Source organism: Aphidius gifuensis, linkage group LG5 (assembly GCF_014905175.1).
Source record: "Aphidius gifuensis isolate YNYX2018 linkage group LG5, ASM1490517v1, whole genome shotgun sequence".
Lineage (NCBI taxonomy): Eukaryota > Metazoa > Arthropoda > Insecta > Hymenoptera > Braconidae > Aphidius > Aphidius gifuensis.
This window is the reverse complement of record NC_057792.1, coordinates 1,544,190-1,561,335: the sequence shown is the minus strand read 5'-3', so window position 1 is coordinate 1,561,335 and position 17,146 is coordinate 1,544,190. Positions and strand designations below refer to the sequence as shown.

At 26.4% G+C, this 17,146-nt stretch overlaps 1 protein-coding gene across 1 annotated transcript in view; it reads left to right on the top strand.

The window, feature by feature from the left end:
- LOC122856720 (Krueppel-like factor 6) overlaps positions 1–16,185 on the top strand; it is a 143,236-nt gene extending 127,051 nt beyond the window's left edge. Inside the window, exons 2-6 of the mRNA XM_044158503.1 lie at positions 6,689–6,856; positions 6,957–7,190; positions 7,283–7,488; positions 7,572–7,789; positions 14,713–16,185. Coding sequence (XP_044014438.1) covers positions 6,689–6,856; positions 6,957–7,190; positions 7,283–7,488; positions 7,572–7,789; positions 14,713–14,888 — 1,002 coding nt within the window. The 3' untranslated portion in view covers positions 14,889–16,185. The remainder of the gene's footprint in view (positions 1–6,688; positions 6,857–6,956; positions 7,191–7,282; positions 7,489–7,571; positions 7,790–14,712) is intronic.
- The last annotated feature ends 961 nt before the right edge of the window (positions 16,186–17,146 follow it).

Genomic DNA, 17,146 nt, shown 5'->3' with positions numbered 1-17,146 from the left:
TAAACACAATAACATTCTTAAAATACAAATACACAAGAGTTATTTAGCTTTTTTCATCTCACTCTTTTTCAATTATTTCCGTACTTTGCCGGGTAATTAATGCTGTATACCAAAAAAAAAAATAGAAATATTTTTCACTTCTATTTTTTGCTACTATCCCAAATGACTATTTTACACATCCGTTGCAAATACCAGTGTTACAATAATAATTACACATAGATATATTTTATATTCTCATAATTTTCAACGACTTTACAGACTATAAATAAATTAAAAAAATAATAAATACATTTACATAATTGTTAATTTATTCGTTTTGTAATTTTTTAAATTTTTTCAAATACCAATAAACACATTCACAATGACATTGTAAATAATTATACACGATATATTTATCATGTTATAATTTCGTAATTTATATTTTAAAAAATAATATCAATATCAAATTTAATCGATTGTAAATAACATTGCAATAATTTACAAGGATGATTTTTTAAGGACAATTAATTAATTCATAAAAAAATATGTTATTTAAATTTATAATTATGGTATTTAAATTGATTATTGTTAATATTATTTTCCCATATATAAATATTGATCTCATTTTGTCATTAATGGCACATGTAGAAGGGTGCCCCTCATATATTGACGACGCATATATTATTCAATATTTATCTTTATGGTTACCAAGGCCACATTTGTCTCACGCTTTCAAGTGAAACGCTCATGTGTCTCTCACTGGGGCAAAGACATAATTTTTATTTTAAATAATAAAGGCAAGTTGTTTCTTTGATTATTACATAAACATGCCAGTATATATTTTATATTATATATTCATTTAAACGTTGTCTAGTGAAGACAATTTTAAGGAATGCGTGCGAAAGCTAGACTGATCTCGTGTTTCTTGAATTAACGAATAACGAAGGAACCATTTTAAATTCAGTCAAGATTCGAATTTATCATTCAGTTAACATACACAAAGTAAAACTTCATGTTATAAATATATATACTTGCTGTTTGTTACTTACACGACTCCACAAAAATGGAGTGAATTGTCGGATCCAGTTTTCCAGTAAGGCTTATGTATTTTTTTTTTTTTTTTTTTTCATTTTATTTTTTGGGTCACTTGTCCCTTGAGTCTTATATTTATATTTAACTCGCAACATACACTCAAATATAACCAAAAAAAAAAAAAGGATAATGATTGATGACTTTAAAAAACTCGAAAAATAAATAATAAACCCTTGACAGTTCATTTTTTAAAACCCATTTTAAGATTTTATTTTTTTTCATGATGTATGATTCAATATTTTCTGAGAAAAAATCAGAATTAACACAAGCCAAAAAGTTCATCTAGTAGTTTATTAATTTTTTTATAAAAAAAAAAAATTTATTAATAAATTTTTGAGGTAATTTATTAGTGTGTGTGTTGACCAATTTAATGCGTCATATTAAGTGTGAAAATATACGAGTTCATCAAAAACTCAACATGATATACAAAAATAATATAAAAGTATGAGAATAATAATGAATGATGGCCACTTGATCCTTTTGACGAAAATTTAACGATTATAGAAGGGAGAAAATATATATTGTTGTGTCCATTGTGTAAACTTAGTAAGTGTCTCATTAAAATACACTTCTTGATGCATATTTTATGAATGATAAACCTCTTAATTTACATTTTTGAATAACCACACTCTATCATTAACAAAAAAAAAATATCATAAAATAAAATAATAAAGCTTTAAGTATGATTATTTTCAACTTCACATATTCTCCCTATGAAATACTATATTTTTTTAAACAATACAAATACAAGAGAAAATATACTACATAGAGTCAAAGCATGTTTCATTAAATTATTAGCACAGTGATTGTCGAAAATAGAACCACCTATAGGCTATATTCACTGACAAGTTGATAAAATATATAAATAATACCTTAAGATTGTTAAATTTTAGGTACAAGCTTAGTACAAGAGCTTAATACTAAGGTATAGTTTAATGAAGATCCTTTACAAGTAGAATGAGCCAATAGTTAAATCCTCTCATTCTATTTCTCTTTCTCTTTGTGTAACTAGATATATATATATTTTATTTTTCTCATAGTCCTTAGTTACATGAAGACCATATACTCAAGATAGGATGTCACGTCACAGAAACGTGTGCACTTTGGTATATATACATTAAACGCGTTACTTGCTTGTACCATCCCTTTTCTTGTGCACTCAACTGAGGCTTGCCAACGCGTTTTGCACGTGCACGAATACATTTTCACGTACGCTTTTATATAATATATATATTATGCTTTTTAGTCTATATATCTTCTAACTCTTGCCTTCCAACAAAATATATATATAGTTGATCCAGTTGCCTCTATGACATTCATAATATGTCTATCTATTCACTCGACCATGCCACAACCATTCTCATGCAATTCAATGCAACTGACAGTGTTGATATGTTCATTGCAAAGTTACTTAGTTTTTTTTTTTTTTCAAAAATATATCAATGACTTATTTTACAACAAATAAATATTTATCAAGTTATTAAGTATTTATTTTTTACATAAATATATTAAAGAAATTAAGCTCATTTAAGCATTTTAATTATTTAAAGGATTTATTTTTTTTTTTTGAAAATAAATACAAAGTTTTTTGGCTATTCAATATAGATTTATTTTATCTACAAATTTTGGATGAAATTTATGAAATATTGACAGCCAAAAATAACATACAGATAAATATTTTTACACTTCCATAAGAGGAATGAATATACTACTTGAAAATATATCAAAATTGTATACATGTATTTATGTTTTACAAAATTTATCGTAAATACTAAAAGTACTCTATCCTATATCGGGCCACTCAAAATGACATAAAACGATATACAACAAATACATATTTTACAATCTACTGGACTAAAATATTTGCTCTATGATTTATAGTAAAAAAAAACTTTGACTTGTTGAAACATGATTATTAAATAAAGAAACATTAAATGATTTGTTTTTGGAATTAAATATATATATAAATTAAGTCGAATATTATATCATTCATCATTTTTTTATTGATGAAATTTTATTTTAAATAATCATAACATAGATGTTTTTTTTTTTTATCTCTTTGATAGTATTTAATTTTTTTTATTAAATGTCAACGTCAATGTAAAGGGTAACAGAAGGGCGATAGATTCAAAGCCCATGTCATGTTTGTCCACATTGATGAAGGATTTTGTGTGCAGATGATGAACAAAATAGCCCTAAATGTCCATCACATAAAAATTTTCAAAAAAAATATTAAATTAATAGAAAAAAAATTAATAATCAAATTATTTTAAAACAAAAAAAAGATAAATTTTGATTTGTTAATTTTTTTTTATTTTCGTTCAACTCAATTTGATGATGATTAATGATAAAAATTATATTTTTTTATACTTTTATTGTATGTATGATATCATCAGATAATTGGCTGACTAAAAATGATTGATATAACTACCACAAGAATACAATAGTCTTACACAATGTCTTACATATGAGAAAAAAAAAAGAGACGAATAAACAGAAATAAATTAAAATTAACAAGTCAGATGAATTATCTAAACCTCGACCCAAGTATAAAATATCATTATCCATGAAAATTGACCCTTTTTTGTTATACGATATATATCATATCTCAATTTCCGTTTCTTATTAAATATAAATTTTGTTATCAAACTTTTTCATCATTAAAATATTTTTTAATAAAAGAAAAAATATATAAAAATTTTTTTATTTTAAACTATAAAAAATTAAATTGATTAATTAAAAAATACAAAAAAATTCCAAACGAGTGAATTGTTGAATAAAAAAGATATCCACTAAAAGAACTTGGCAAAAAAATAAATGAAAGATGTATAAATTTGTGGCTTTACGGGTGCCCTTAAAGTTGTGGGAAATCTCTTTAACGGCCTGGCAAAATGCCCATATAACTACTGTGTCCTTTTTCAATTTTATTTTTTACTTTTTTTAGTGCATTGCCAATGCTATTGCGGTGGTGAAAAATAACATAAAAAAAAGGATAGATATATAGATAAAATAATATATAAAAAAAAGAAGATAAAAATTGAACCAAGTGGAAGAATATGAGTCTGACTGAGAGAAAAAAATCCAAGTTAAAATGGCGTCAAAGAATAAAATAGCCTTAAAAGGAAGACGATGGTTAGTTGGATGAACAGGAAGAGTTAGAGAATAAAAAAAAAAAAAATTATATAAGATAGAAAAAGAGAGGAGAGAGTGAGAGAATAGTAGCCGGTTATCATTCATTTTAAACTGAACATAGTCCACGTGAAAGCTCTGTTAATGACAGTCAGCCGGAATTACGACTGAACTTCTCATTCGTCTACTTATTCTCTTGTATATATTCTCTTTTCATCCAAGAAAATTTTTAAAGAAATAAAAAAAAAATTTCTCACACTCTATTATTATATTCTTAAATGCTCATCTAGATTAAAATAAAAAATAATAAAATAACTAGACAAGAGAAAGGATGGAAAAAAAAAATTAAGAAAAATTATTTTTTGCGATAATTATCTTGAGCTTTTTTTAAATTAATTTTTTTTGATTATATTTGGCTTTTATTTGGAGTTTATTTTTTAAATTTTATCATATTTTATCGTGGATTCACAGTAGCTACATATTGCGCCATCTCAACTGCACAAGTCGTACCTCATCCACAATTTCTAACCGATAATATTTTTTTTTTTATGCCATATATATATTCTCCACTTTGAATCACTTGAGTCAATGGTTTATCCTCTGTGATAGTCGTTATCCACCAGGTCTTTCAGCCTTCTCAAACACCAAACCGTTAACGCTGGCAATAATTTTTTTTCTTTTGTATGTGGATTCATTCTTGATCCATTTTTTTTTTTTTTTTTTTGATTTATCATTTGACATTACGTGAAATCTTACACTTCAGAAAACTATAAAGTCTTTTTCAAGTGGAGTATAACGCTGAAATATATGACACTAAAAATAAAAATAAATTGTAAATGAAATTCACATATTTATTTTTATTTTTTTTTTTTGTCATTTTAACGTTTATATTACGAAAACAACAGAGACCAAAATATAGAATAATTTTACTGGTAAATGGAGTTTTTTAGATGGAAGAAAATCGAGGTACTCGACTGAAAAATCCGTGATGCGAAATAGGATAGTTGAATGAGGAAACAAAAAATAAAAAAGGGTTGAGAATGGAAAAATGTGAGGATAGAAATTGTGGAAATGAAAGAGCCCACAGGTGCCATGAATGTATATATATATATAATTTTTTTTTTTCATTTTTTTTAATGCTGAATCTCTTCTGATGGCAATGTCTTTATAACCTTTTTAGATATTATATTTTTCATGATATCACAAAATGAGTTTTTTTAAAAAAAACTTGAATTATTATATAGAAATATTTTACTTGTTTAAAAAATAATTAAATTGATAATAAATAATAATGAAAATAAATACAAATTAATATTGAATTAATTTTCAATTAAAAGATATAAATAAAATGTATAAATTATTTTGCATTTGTGTTGTTGTATTTGTGTTAATTGAAAATAAGCAACAATGAAAATATTTCTATAATTCATTAAACTACCTGTATATTTTAATATTCTATATTATTATTTTGAAATTTTCAAGGCGCAAATGACGCACATAAAATTTTCATAACGCGTTCTTTCAGCATATTTAAAACTATAAAAAATATTTGCACTCTACAAGTTTATAATGACATTGGCAAGTGCACAAACAAGGAACAAGTAAAAAGTTTTTTTAAACTGTGAATAATGAAAATTACAAAGCTTTTTGTTGTTATATTATTTATGAAATTTTTTGAAACAATGAAATCGAAAATATTACTTAAATATTAATTAAAATATAAAATCAAAAACTTTCTTTTTAGTCAAAGTTTATTTAATCCCTTTGATGACTTAAAAAATCTTTTTTGTTTAATTTTTTTTTTCGTCATTTTATACATTTTTTTTTTTTTTACCTTTATCCTAGAAAAACTTTGATTGCCAATTTTGCAGGGACGAACGAGCATAATTGCAATTATGATTGCCCGTTTGGTCGCCTTAGTTTTCAAAACCATTCCATACATTTTCATTAAGGCTCAACCGGTCGTATGAAAATTTCATTTAAACTCTTTGCACCAAGTTTATAAAGAAAAGAAAAAAAAAAAGTTTAAAAATCAAGAAATTTACAGGGTGTAGAAAAAAAAACCAAAAAAAAAAAAAATTCATAGAAGCGTTAACGAATTCTATAAATTATTTCCGTTTAATTTTTATAGTTAGAAATAAAAAAAATTGTTAGATTGTTAGCTATAGGGATATCTGAGACTGGAAATTCGATCGAAAAATAAAAAAAAAAGTCTACTTACAAGAAGCGTAATAGCCATTTTTCATTAGCACCAAGTTGGCTTTGGTACGCCAGTGAAACGTGAGACGTTAGTCGTAATAACGTAATCTCGTTTGTGGCAGCACGACGAAAATTACTTAAAAAAAAAAAAAGAATCAAGAATTTTTTTTTAAATAATCATTAATTTATATAATTTATATTTTATCTAAATAATAAATATATTTAATTGAATGATAAAAATAATATATTTTAATACAACTAATAATGTATTTAATTTTTTTATTTACAGACTTGCTACGAAATGGAAAGGTACCTGAAAGATGAACCCAAGCTACAATCGTACAAAAAATTACCTACAGAGCTTGATACAGCACCGTGGAATTTATTTAGACCACCAATATCATGGACAACAACATGCACAGCTACCACTCAGTATGAACCTCAAATAAAAATGGAGGTAATTGCAAAAAAATAAAATAAAACAAAAAAAAATTAAGTTAAAATATATTTTTATTAATTAATTCAAATAAATAATATTGTAAATTAATTAATTCAAGGTCACAACGTCTGATGACAGAGATGCATTATGTTTGGAAGACATGAAATTTAGTCCAGGTGATCACATTCACAATGGTCGGGATAGGGATTTATTGGATTCATTGTCAATGTCATCAGGAAGTTCAGCGTGTTCAGCATTATCATGGGATAGTTCACCACCTGTACTTTCATGCCGAACGGTACCACTTAAAAAAGAATTAAGTGAAGACCTTGAAGAAGATGAAGAACACGAAGTAAATTTTATTAAAATAATTATTATTTATATACAGTTTGATTATTTTAATTAATTAATTAATTAATTAATTTTTTTTTTTAATTTTTAAAGGAAATTGAAGAAGAAGAAGACAGTGGCTGTGAAGGCCAAATATTGACACCACCCTCAAGTCCCGAATCGGGTCAGGGTCATTCAAATTCAAGTCATTCATCAAGTGGTAGTTCAATGCTTGATGTACATAATTTAAATTTACATGGTACTGGTGGAAGAAGTGCAATTGTCAGGGTTACAGCTAGTAATGGTCAAAATGTTGCCAGGTTAGTTAATCAATCAAAAAAAAAAATATATATAAATTCAATTAAATGAAAAGAATATTAATTAAAATTTTTTTATTATACAGATTAATTTCGGTAACGGCAAATAGTTTTCCAAATGTTGCAAATACACAACATACAGCAACGACGGTAACAGCAGCAGTTGTAAATAGGCATCATGCAAGAAGTCATGAACACAGTCCACAAGATACAAAACGTAGAATACATAAATGTATGTTTCCAGGTTGTAAAAAAGTTTACACAAAAAGTTCACATCTCAAAGCACATCAAAGAACACATACGGGTAAGTTTTATATATAATTTTCAATTTAGTAAATCTCTATTCTTGTTTATCATTTATCATAATAATTATCAACATGAAAGTTTGTAAATTAATAAATTGCAAGATATAAATTTTAATAAAAAATAAAATAAAGACAGATATATTTGGTTGACTAACAAACATGAGGACAATTATGTGGATAATTGGTTTGGAACGCAACTATTTCCTTGGGAATAATACACAACAACATCTTGAGTTGTTATTATCTGTCTTTCTTCATTTTCTATAATTCAAAGTATATACATCATCTTATTCTCATCATCAGCTTGATTTTATCTGTCCTTGTTGTTGAAGGAAGAAATATTAGGGGTTGATGTCTTTGTTGTTTACATATATAGATATTGAGAGAGATATAAACAAGATGGTGTGAGAATACGACATCCAAATTTGCCACAACATCACCCTTATTGCGGAAATAACAATGCATAATTAATCACAAGAGCTGAATTTAGCAAACGAACTATATACAACATCTTTGAAATGTTATTCTATAGATAAAACAGCATTTTTTTTTTTTAAATATTTTAGCTTAAAATTGTTCCAATAAACTTTAACAAAAAATTTTTATTATTAAAAGCTTCTATTTTCATCATCATTAACCTTTTCAAATAACAGTTATTTTTAAAAATACATTAATGCCAAATTAAAATCAGAAAGTAGTTCAATAAAACTGATTTAATTTAATTTTTTTTTTAATTTTATAAAGTTCTTTGTTTGTCATAAAAAATTTAAAATCAATGCTTTTGTAAAAAAAAAAACAACAACAAAGCTAATCTCCCTATTTTGTTAATTTGTTATTTATTTTTATACGTTGTTAAGCAACGATCAAATATCAGAAGCCTTTTGGATAGTGAAAAAAAAAAAATAAATAGAAGCAAAATAACCGTTCTCAATATTCCATTTTCCAAGAGTCAGTAGCAGATGATGTGGTCAACTTTGTGTTGTGGTGTTGATAAAGGACCTTCCAAAAAGGCCTTGAAACATGATATTACAAAACGAAAATTCTCGTGTGTTAGAGAAAACACTAGACATAAACAAAAACAAAAAGATTAAAGTAAAATGAACATAAAAAAAAAAAAAAAATGTTGAGGGTGTCAAGGCTCAGTCGTTGTGGTAGAGTTGTAATTAACACAACCCTTGCACAAAATTTTGCTCATTCTTTGTCCAAGACATTATTATTATTATTTTATATTTTTAAATTCAAGTACCACAGAATATTCTATATGCGTGTTGAGCATATTTGTGTGTCTGGTATATCTGAAGACTGAATAAGCAAAAAAAAAAAAAAGATATAAAGATAAAAAAAAAGTAGGTAAAAGTAGTGCAAGTTTGGTTTTCAAAGTAGGAAATGTAGCCATTATGTCTAACGATATACCTAGTCAAAATTCAGTATCATGACATCAAGGACAGGTAATAAGGGAACACAGCAATAGTAGAAGGTGGTGGTGGTGATGGTGATGATGATGGTAGTAGTGGTATGACTGGTATGACTGGTGCTCAACTCTAAATATCACTTTATCTTTCTTCTCAATTTCTCTCTTACAATATCTTGTATATCTTTCTCATTTTAACATTCGTATTCTCTATGTATCTCAAGTACTTGGATTGCTTCTAGTGTTGAACTGGATCGTTAAGCAAAACTGCTAACTATGAAACCGGGTATTATGCATACCAAGCTCATCCTGGTGATTATTACGATGTTATGAATTCTCATACTACCTCACAATTTTACTATTATCATACTCAAATTTTTGGTCACTATATATAGAATTTTCTTAAATTACAAAAAGATTTTGTATATCTCTATGAAGTTTATACTAACACGTTCTAATATACTTTGTCAAATATATGTTTATATTTGAATTTTCATGGGTAAGATTAGTTTCGCATCGTTGGTGTATACTGTTAATGCTGTCGCATCATGGTAATTAATTCTATATAGCGTATCGTTTGACTAGTTGTGAGAGGGAACAGGTATTATAGTGTTGAGTGTGCTTTCAACACAGCTTTTCAAGACACATCAACACAGTGTCATGTTGAAATACAACTTTATTATTGTCGGTTAACTTGAAATATATATAAACTTGATATTATAAATTAATGTTTATTATTATTTTTATTTAATCTCAATTATATTTGATAAATGATAATTAAATTGAGAATATTTTTCAATTTGAAAATGTTGGTTAAAACTGTTGAGCAAATAAAAATTCTTGAGGGTCATCTTTGTATAACAAACATTGGAAATTCCGCATGGGATCTATGAACAAACACTTGAACGATCATGTGAGTAGAGAAATAAAAAATAAAAAAATCCATAAAAGACTTGGAATGAGTTGAGTTGGTTTAGTTTGACAAAAAAAAAAAAAAAAAGTATAAAATATATAAAAAAAAATAAAAAATAAAAGTAAGCAAGAAGTCGGTTGTTAGCTTGAGATAGAAGAGAAAAAAAAGCTTCAGTAAAGTAAGCGAATTGGTATTATCGATCGTACGAACAAATTGTGATAGTATGAAAAAGAGAAAGAGAGAGTGAGAGATGTTCTATATTGGTGGTAGAGTAGTCCCACGATGGCATTGGTAGAGAGATTTCCAATTACAGGGACTTTCCGTTCTGGAATTCCATTCCCTGAGCCATTGTTCTCGCTTACTGCTATGGCAGGACTTTGATCCGTTCGAAAGCTCATCGTGTGGACATTTTTTTTTTTTTTTTTCTCTTTCTTTTTTAACTATATTTTTTAGACATGTAAGAGAGTGAGATGAAATTTTCATGGAGAAAACAGAAAAGAAAAAAATAGAGGAGAAAAAAAAAATAGTGGAGACTGGTGGATATGACGATCGGTTGAAGTAACACACGAATCAATGTTGTACGATGAGTGAAAAATAAAATAAAATATATATACAGTATAAGAAGCCACTTTGAAGCAAAGTGCATTTGTTGTTTGATTGAAGTAACCCCATCTCGTGTTACCTTTTGACCACAAAACTTTACCGCAAGCGTATCTGTGGTCCTCAAATGTATATGTACTTATTATGGCATTCAATGGATCTTTGAAACTCCAAGAATCATACACTGATAGATTCAAAAGAAAAAACAGATAAAAAAGATATTGAATAACTCTTTGGATACTACTTACTTGGTGGTTTTAAATGTGTTTCAATTTTTTTTTTTTCTTTTATTCTTTTTGGTTCGTTAAGTATCAATTTTAAGACACGATATTTATCATGAAATTCAAGATCGTGAGTTTGTTATAAAATATATTGAAGATCATTGATGTATTATCTTTCTATTTTTATATAGAATTTTTTTTTTTATTTTACATTTTATTTAATATTTTTTTTTTATTTCCTTTTTTTAAATATAAATCTTGACTTATTGCTAGAAAATCTTTTGCAACGTTAGCAGACACGCAACGTGTCCGGGCTCTTCTATTTTTTTTTTTTTTTTGTATTCTTTTATGTAGTTTTTTATTTCTCTTGCAAAGAAAGTATATTGGTCGAAACCTTCTTTCTACCTTTTCCCATAAATTCCCGTGTTATTTTTTTTATTTATATTTTTTTTTGTATATAACGTAGATCGTGTCAAGCATGGCTTTTGCAAGATGTAGGCACTGTAAGTAAGAAAAAAAAATAAAGAGAACCTATATCGCAAAAAAAAAAAAAAGTCACGACGTTGAAACTTAATAAAATGCAAAGACGACGAGAACACGCGTTGCCTCGACTCGACGTACTGACATATCGACGCAATACACACCCTTGGTCTGTTACTTGAGTATACGAACGTGCCGGATGCTTAGTATTTGTAAAAGTTATTTTTCTAAATAAAAAATAACAACATCCCTTCGAAACACCAATATACAACAACTTTAATAGTCCCCCATTATTCAAGATACCAAAAAAACACATCATCACACTTAATCAAGAAAGCAAAATGAAAAAAAAAAAAGAATCAAAATTCTCAATTATATATATTAACAAAATAATAAATGTATGTTTACATTAATTTTATCAAGGAAATTCATACCTTGGGTGTACAATTACATCAACACATTTTAAGCAAAATAAATGTTCTCTGACACCCTTAAAACTTGAATTTTCATCGTCCAATTAAAATACCCAACAACTTCATATATCATATCTACATAATTACCAGCATTTATTTAACAAAATATCAAGCATATTTAATCTTTTTTATTATTATTTTTATATAAAGTTTTTTTTATTTTTCTTCATGCTTGGTATTATATTCGTCGCTAGATGACTTTTTTTTTTTCCTTTACTTTTCCTCGTTATAGTTTTTTTTTTTTTTAGCTGCTGGGCATTTAGCCATTATTTTTTACCCCAGTGTTTATCTTTTTGCTTTTTTTTTTTTTTTTTTTGTGAAAGAAGAAAGACCGTCGTCTTGTTTAATCCGACTTTATTACGGGGTCCAAACGCGTCGGTTCTCCATTATGGAGCGATAAAATGCGTGACGTGCGTTGTACATTTTTTTCATATATATCTACCTTTATCTTTTATTTATTTTTTTGTACCCTTGATGGTAGAGATTTCTTACTCTTTTAGATTGTTCCCGTGGGCTTTTGGAATTCACATATGCGCATGCTAAGCCTGTCACGCAACTCAATTTCATACATATATTATTTATATACATACATATATTGAAGTTGAATATATGCACATTTTGATTACCTTACATACATGTATAAAAAAAGATATATCTATAAGCAAAAAATATACCTCTACTTTTTTTTTACTTCCGCAATATGAATACAAATTCGTGACATCCGCTTCTTGGCTTACCTATCATCAGCATATTGTCATTTCATATCCGCATAAACTTTAAAAATAATAATTAATAGAATTATTTATAATAAAAAATAAAAACAACAACAACAATACAAAGAAAAATATATATTGAAATAAAATTTACATGTAAAACTTTTTAAATAAAATCACAGTAAATAAAATATTCAAACTTTTACTATAAAAAAATAAAATTTGTTTATATATTTTATTTTTTTTTAGTTTACAAGTTAAAAAAGTAACTTTACAATATGAGACAGATATACGAAAAGATACCCATCACACAAAAAACGGAAAAATATAAATTCTAAAGTAGAGTTGAATTCATGATTGTAGCGGCCATTTTGCACCACTGGTTTTTTCAAAAACACAGTCATATATATATTTTTTTTTCTCGCAAAGTGAAAAGAACCGTGGCGGATACATAGTTGTAGAAGTAAAGAGGATTCTTTTTTTTTTTCCTTCCTATTTTTTTGGAGTAAAAAAAAAAAAACAAGGATAGAGAGAGAGTAAAGGATTGAGAGGATGGTTGGCTATTTTATCGTAGTACCCAACGAGAGAGTTCTACATTGCCTGGAAGAAATAAATCCCCTTTCGCACGAGTCGTCCCGTAGTAATTCTACGCCACCAAGGGGACCCCCAAAAGAAGGAAGCTCACGTTGTAAGTCGTTCTCATTTCTCTAGTTTCACGACGACGAAGGGTAAAAAGAGAACCAAATAACTGAGGAAAAAGGGGCAGGAGGGTGTTTGATAGAAGTGACGGTTTTCGTAGATATAAGCTCTCGCTTTTTCTTCATCCTTTTTCGTCACTATACTCTCTCTTTTTTTCTCTCTTTTTACCATCAACCTTTTCGACCCTTTATTCGTTTCTCGGTAAAACTCTCATGCGTCCGGAAAGTCACAAGGAATTTTCTACTTCCAAAAAAAAAAAAATAGGGGTTGGTTCGTTGAATAGAAGTGGCAAAGCGCACACCCACACAAAAAAGATTGAGAAAAGACGAAGTGAAGTAATAAAGGTATGAAGTAGAGAAACGAAGTAAGACTTGGTGAATGAGGTAAAATTTGGTTATGCTGTACCACGTTCTTCCTGGATTTGTCGATGTCGTTCTATGCACACATCCCCAAGAGATGAAAGTGGCATAGAAAAAGTAGAAAAAAAATATAAATAAAAAACAGCGAGGACAGTTCGTTTATACGATACAAAGATGTAAAGAAGTTTGTGTAAATATATATAGAGGCCAATAGGATATGCTAGTGGTGTTACGCCTTTTTTACAAAGTGCTACATAAATTTGAGCTTTTTTTTCTCTATGTTTATATAAACGTAAAAATATATTTATTATGTACATTTGTTTTTTTCCATATATATACTGTTTTATATTTATTTTTACATGTGTTTTTTATTTTTACAAACAAGAGTTGTCAGTCACGTTAAATTTGTCCTAGATAAAATGACTAAAAATTTTTATATTTGTTTCGCTACCATTTATTTTGTGTACGGAATTTTGTAATTTTGTTGAATACATTTTTCAGCTGTATGTGTGATGTGTATAATAAGATAATAGAATTGAGAAAAATTATTGACTTAGTAAATCAATGACTACAAAATAAAACGACAATGAAATTTTAGGGGTAATTTATTTTCAAGATGTGATGAATGCCAAATTAGAAGAAAAATAAATAAATAAAAAAAGACAAAGAGTTAAATAATAAAAGAATGGTTATAAATAAAAATTTTTTTAAGGGGATGAAAATCGTTGGTAAAACTAGTCTGTGGTGGTGACAGCTCGATACTTGTTAAGCTCGACAACATTGCGCCACAGGTGGTGACCCGGTATTGTCTCGCAAATGCTTCCGTCACCTCATCAACGTCAACCAACTTCCATAATACTCAAATGGATTATTTACGATTTACACTATCCATTTTAACACATTCAAAATATATTCATAAAATAATTATATATATATTAAATTAATAAGCAACAAAATTTAATCATAAAAAATATTTTAATTATTATATGTAGATTTTTTGCTATTTGTTTATCATAATTTTCATATTTTTTTGTTTCATTTTATTTGTTTCAGGTGAAAAACCATATAAATGCAGTTGGGAAGGTTGTGAATGGAGATTTGCACGTTCTGATGAATTAACACGTCATTATCGTAAACATACAGGAGCTAAACCATTTAAATGTCGACATTGTGATCGTTGTTTTTCACGCAGTGATCATCTTGCACTTCATATGAAAAGACACGTTTAAATTAAGTCATATTTACCTGTCCTGTTGTCATAAGGACGCACAAAAACAAATAAACAAACAAATTAAATAAACACAAGAATGAAAGAATATAAAAAACAAAAAATAATTTAACAAAGAATTGAACAAATACAGTAGAATATTGATTAATAATAAATAAAAATAAAATTCCATTTACAAAGATAAAACATAATAAGAATGCATACCAAGCCATCATCAACATATTTTTTTTTTTTCTTTTATCAACGATAAATTTATATATGAAGACAAAAAAATTCATACTCTTGACTTTGTCATTCTCATTTTCATTAACGTGTGTAAGACTCATAAATAAAAAAAATAATAATGAACAATGGATGTCAATCACTGCCAATAAATTACGTTGAAATTTTTGACTTCGTTATTTGAGACTGTGCAGAAATTCTAACAATGAGTGACAAAAAATTAACTAAATTTAGAAAAAAAAAAAGATAAAAATATACAAAAAAGATTTTAGTATTGAAATTAGGCAAATTTTTTTAGTAAAAATGAAAATTTAAAGTTTAATTTGTGTATTGTTTTGTCAAACCTGGAAGATATTTAACAGTTTTTTTTATTTTTTTTATTATTCTTGAAAGAATGATTTCTGAATCTACGGTGCTAATTGTTTGATTTAAAATTTCCATCAATACATAATGATTAAAGAAAAAATAAAAAACAAAAATAAAAAAAACCATGTAATTTATCTTCCAGGCTGATTAAAACGATACAAAAAAATTCTAGGAAATTGGATTTTTTTAGATAAAATGAAAATTGAAAAAAAAAAAAAATTGGATAAATAGATGCGTAGTGATATTAGAAAGAAAAAAAAAAATAATAAATCTACGAATTGATATGTATTATGATTATTATAATTTTAAAAATGGCATTAAAGCCAAGTAATAATGAAGAGCAGAAGAGGTCTCAGTCGTTCCATATATATTTTTTTTTTTTAATTTATTTTTATTTTATATTTTTTGTTATTAATATTAATGTTATAATTTGTAAATTAAATTCGCCAAGTGGGAAATTAAGATTAAGTAAACGTGCAAAATAATAAAACAAAAATATATATATAAATATATATAAAAAAAAAAAAAATCTTAAATGATTTAACACACAAGAGATAAACTGAATATGTCGATAAATTAAATGAAGTAAATAAATCATCAGTGAGTTCTTTTTGTTTATATATTTTAGTTGATAAAACTCGTGAACAAAGATAAAGAATTCTTCCAAATCCCTAGCTTGGATGGAAATTAAATTAAAAAAAAAAAAAAAATAGGTAAGAATGGTTTTAAACAATTGAATAATATATATAAAATAAATATATGAATGAATGATTTACAAAATGAAATAAACAAAATAAAGGAAGGACTAAAAATTTAAATGTTCAGTGGCCAAATAAATTTATTGATACAACTTGTAGAACGTAACGTCATATTTTTTAGAATTAATTAAGTGATGAATAAATATAATACGTGAATAAATGTATTATGAGTATTTGTGAGTGTGTTAAATAATTGAATGATTAATAAATATATAGTATGTGAAATAAAAATTAATAAATGATATGTTATTGCCAGAGTGCAATGTTTTTTGTGTTTATATATATTTTTTTTTTTTGCGCAAACTTGGTATGAAAGTTTAGTTGAGGTGTCAAACGTAAATGTCGATGTTAAATAGATAAAGAAGTACATTTTAAATAAATATATTAATATAATTATCGACACTGAATGACTGATGAACAAAGGTGAAAACCAGAGCAACCGCTGAGTTTATATATCGTGCAATTTTTTCAATGTTTCATTAATTTGTTACCACGTTTCCACACGATTTTAATTATTAAATAGTCTTTAACACTCCTTAGAATTAATTTAATAAAATTATATAAAAGATAAAAAATTGCAAAAATAATGTTTAAATGATAAAAACAAAAAAAAAAAAAATGAGAAAAATTTAAAAAAAAAAAATACAAAAAACAAAGTATAATGAATTGAGGAAAAAATAATAAAAATAAGTAAAGGAGGAATTTAAAAGTGAGGAATTTCAATGATCTCAATGAGATAATAAAAATATTTCAAAATGAAAAATAAAAAAATTAAATCTTTTGATAGCCATATTGAGACACCGTGCGTTAAACGCCATCTTGCAATTTTCTTAGTAAAAAAAAATACTAAAATTAAATGTCATAATAAAATTAATAGAAATATATTAGAAAAATTTTTTATAATTAATTTTTT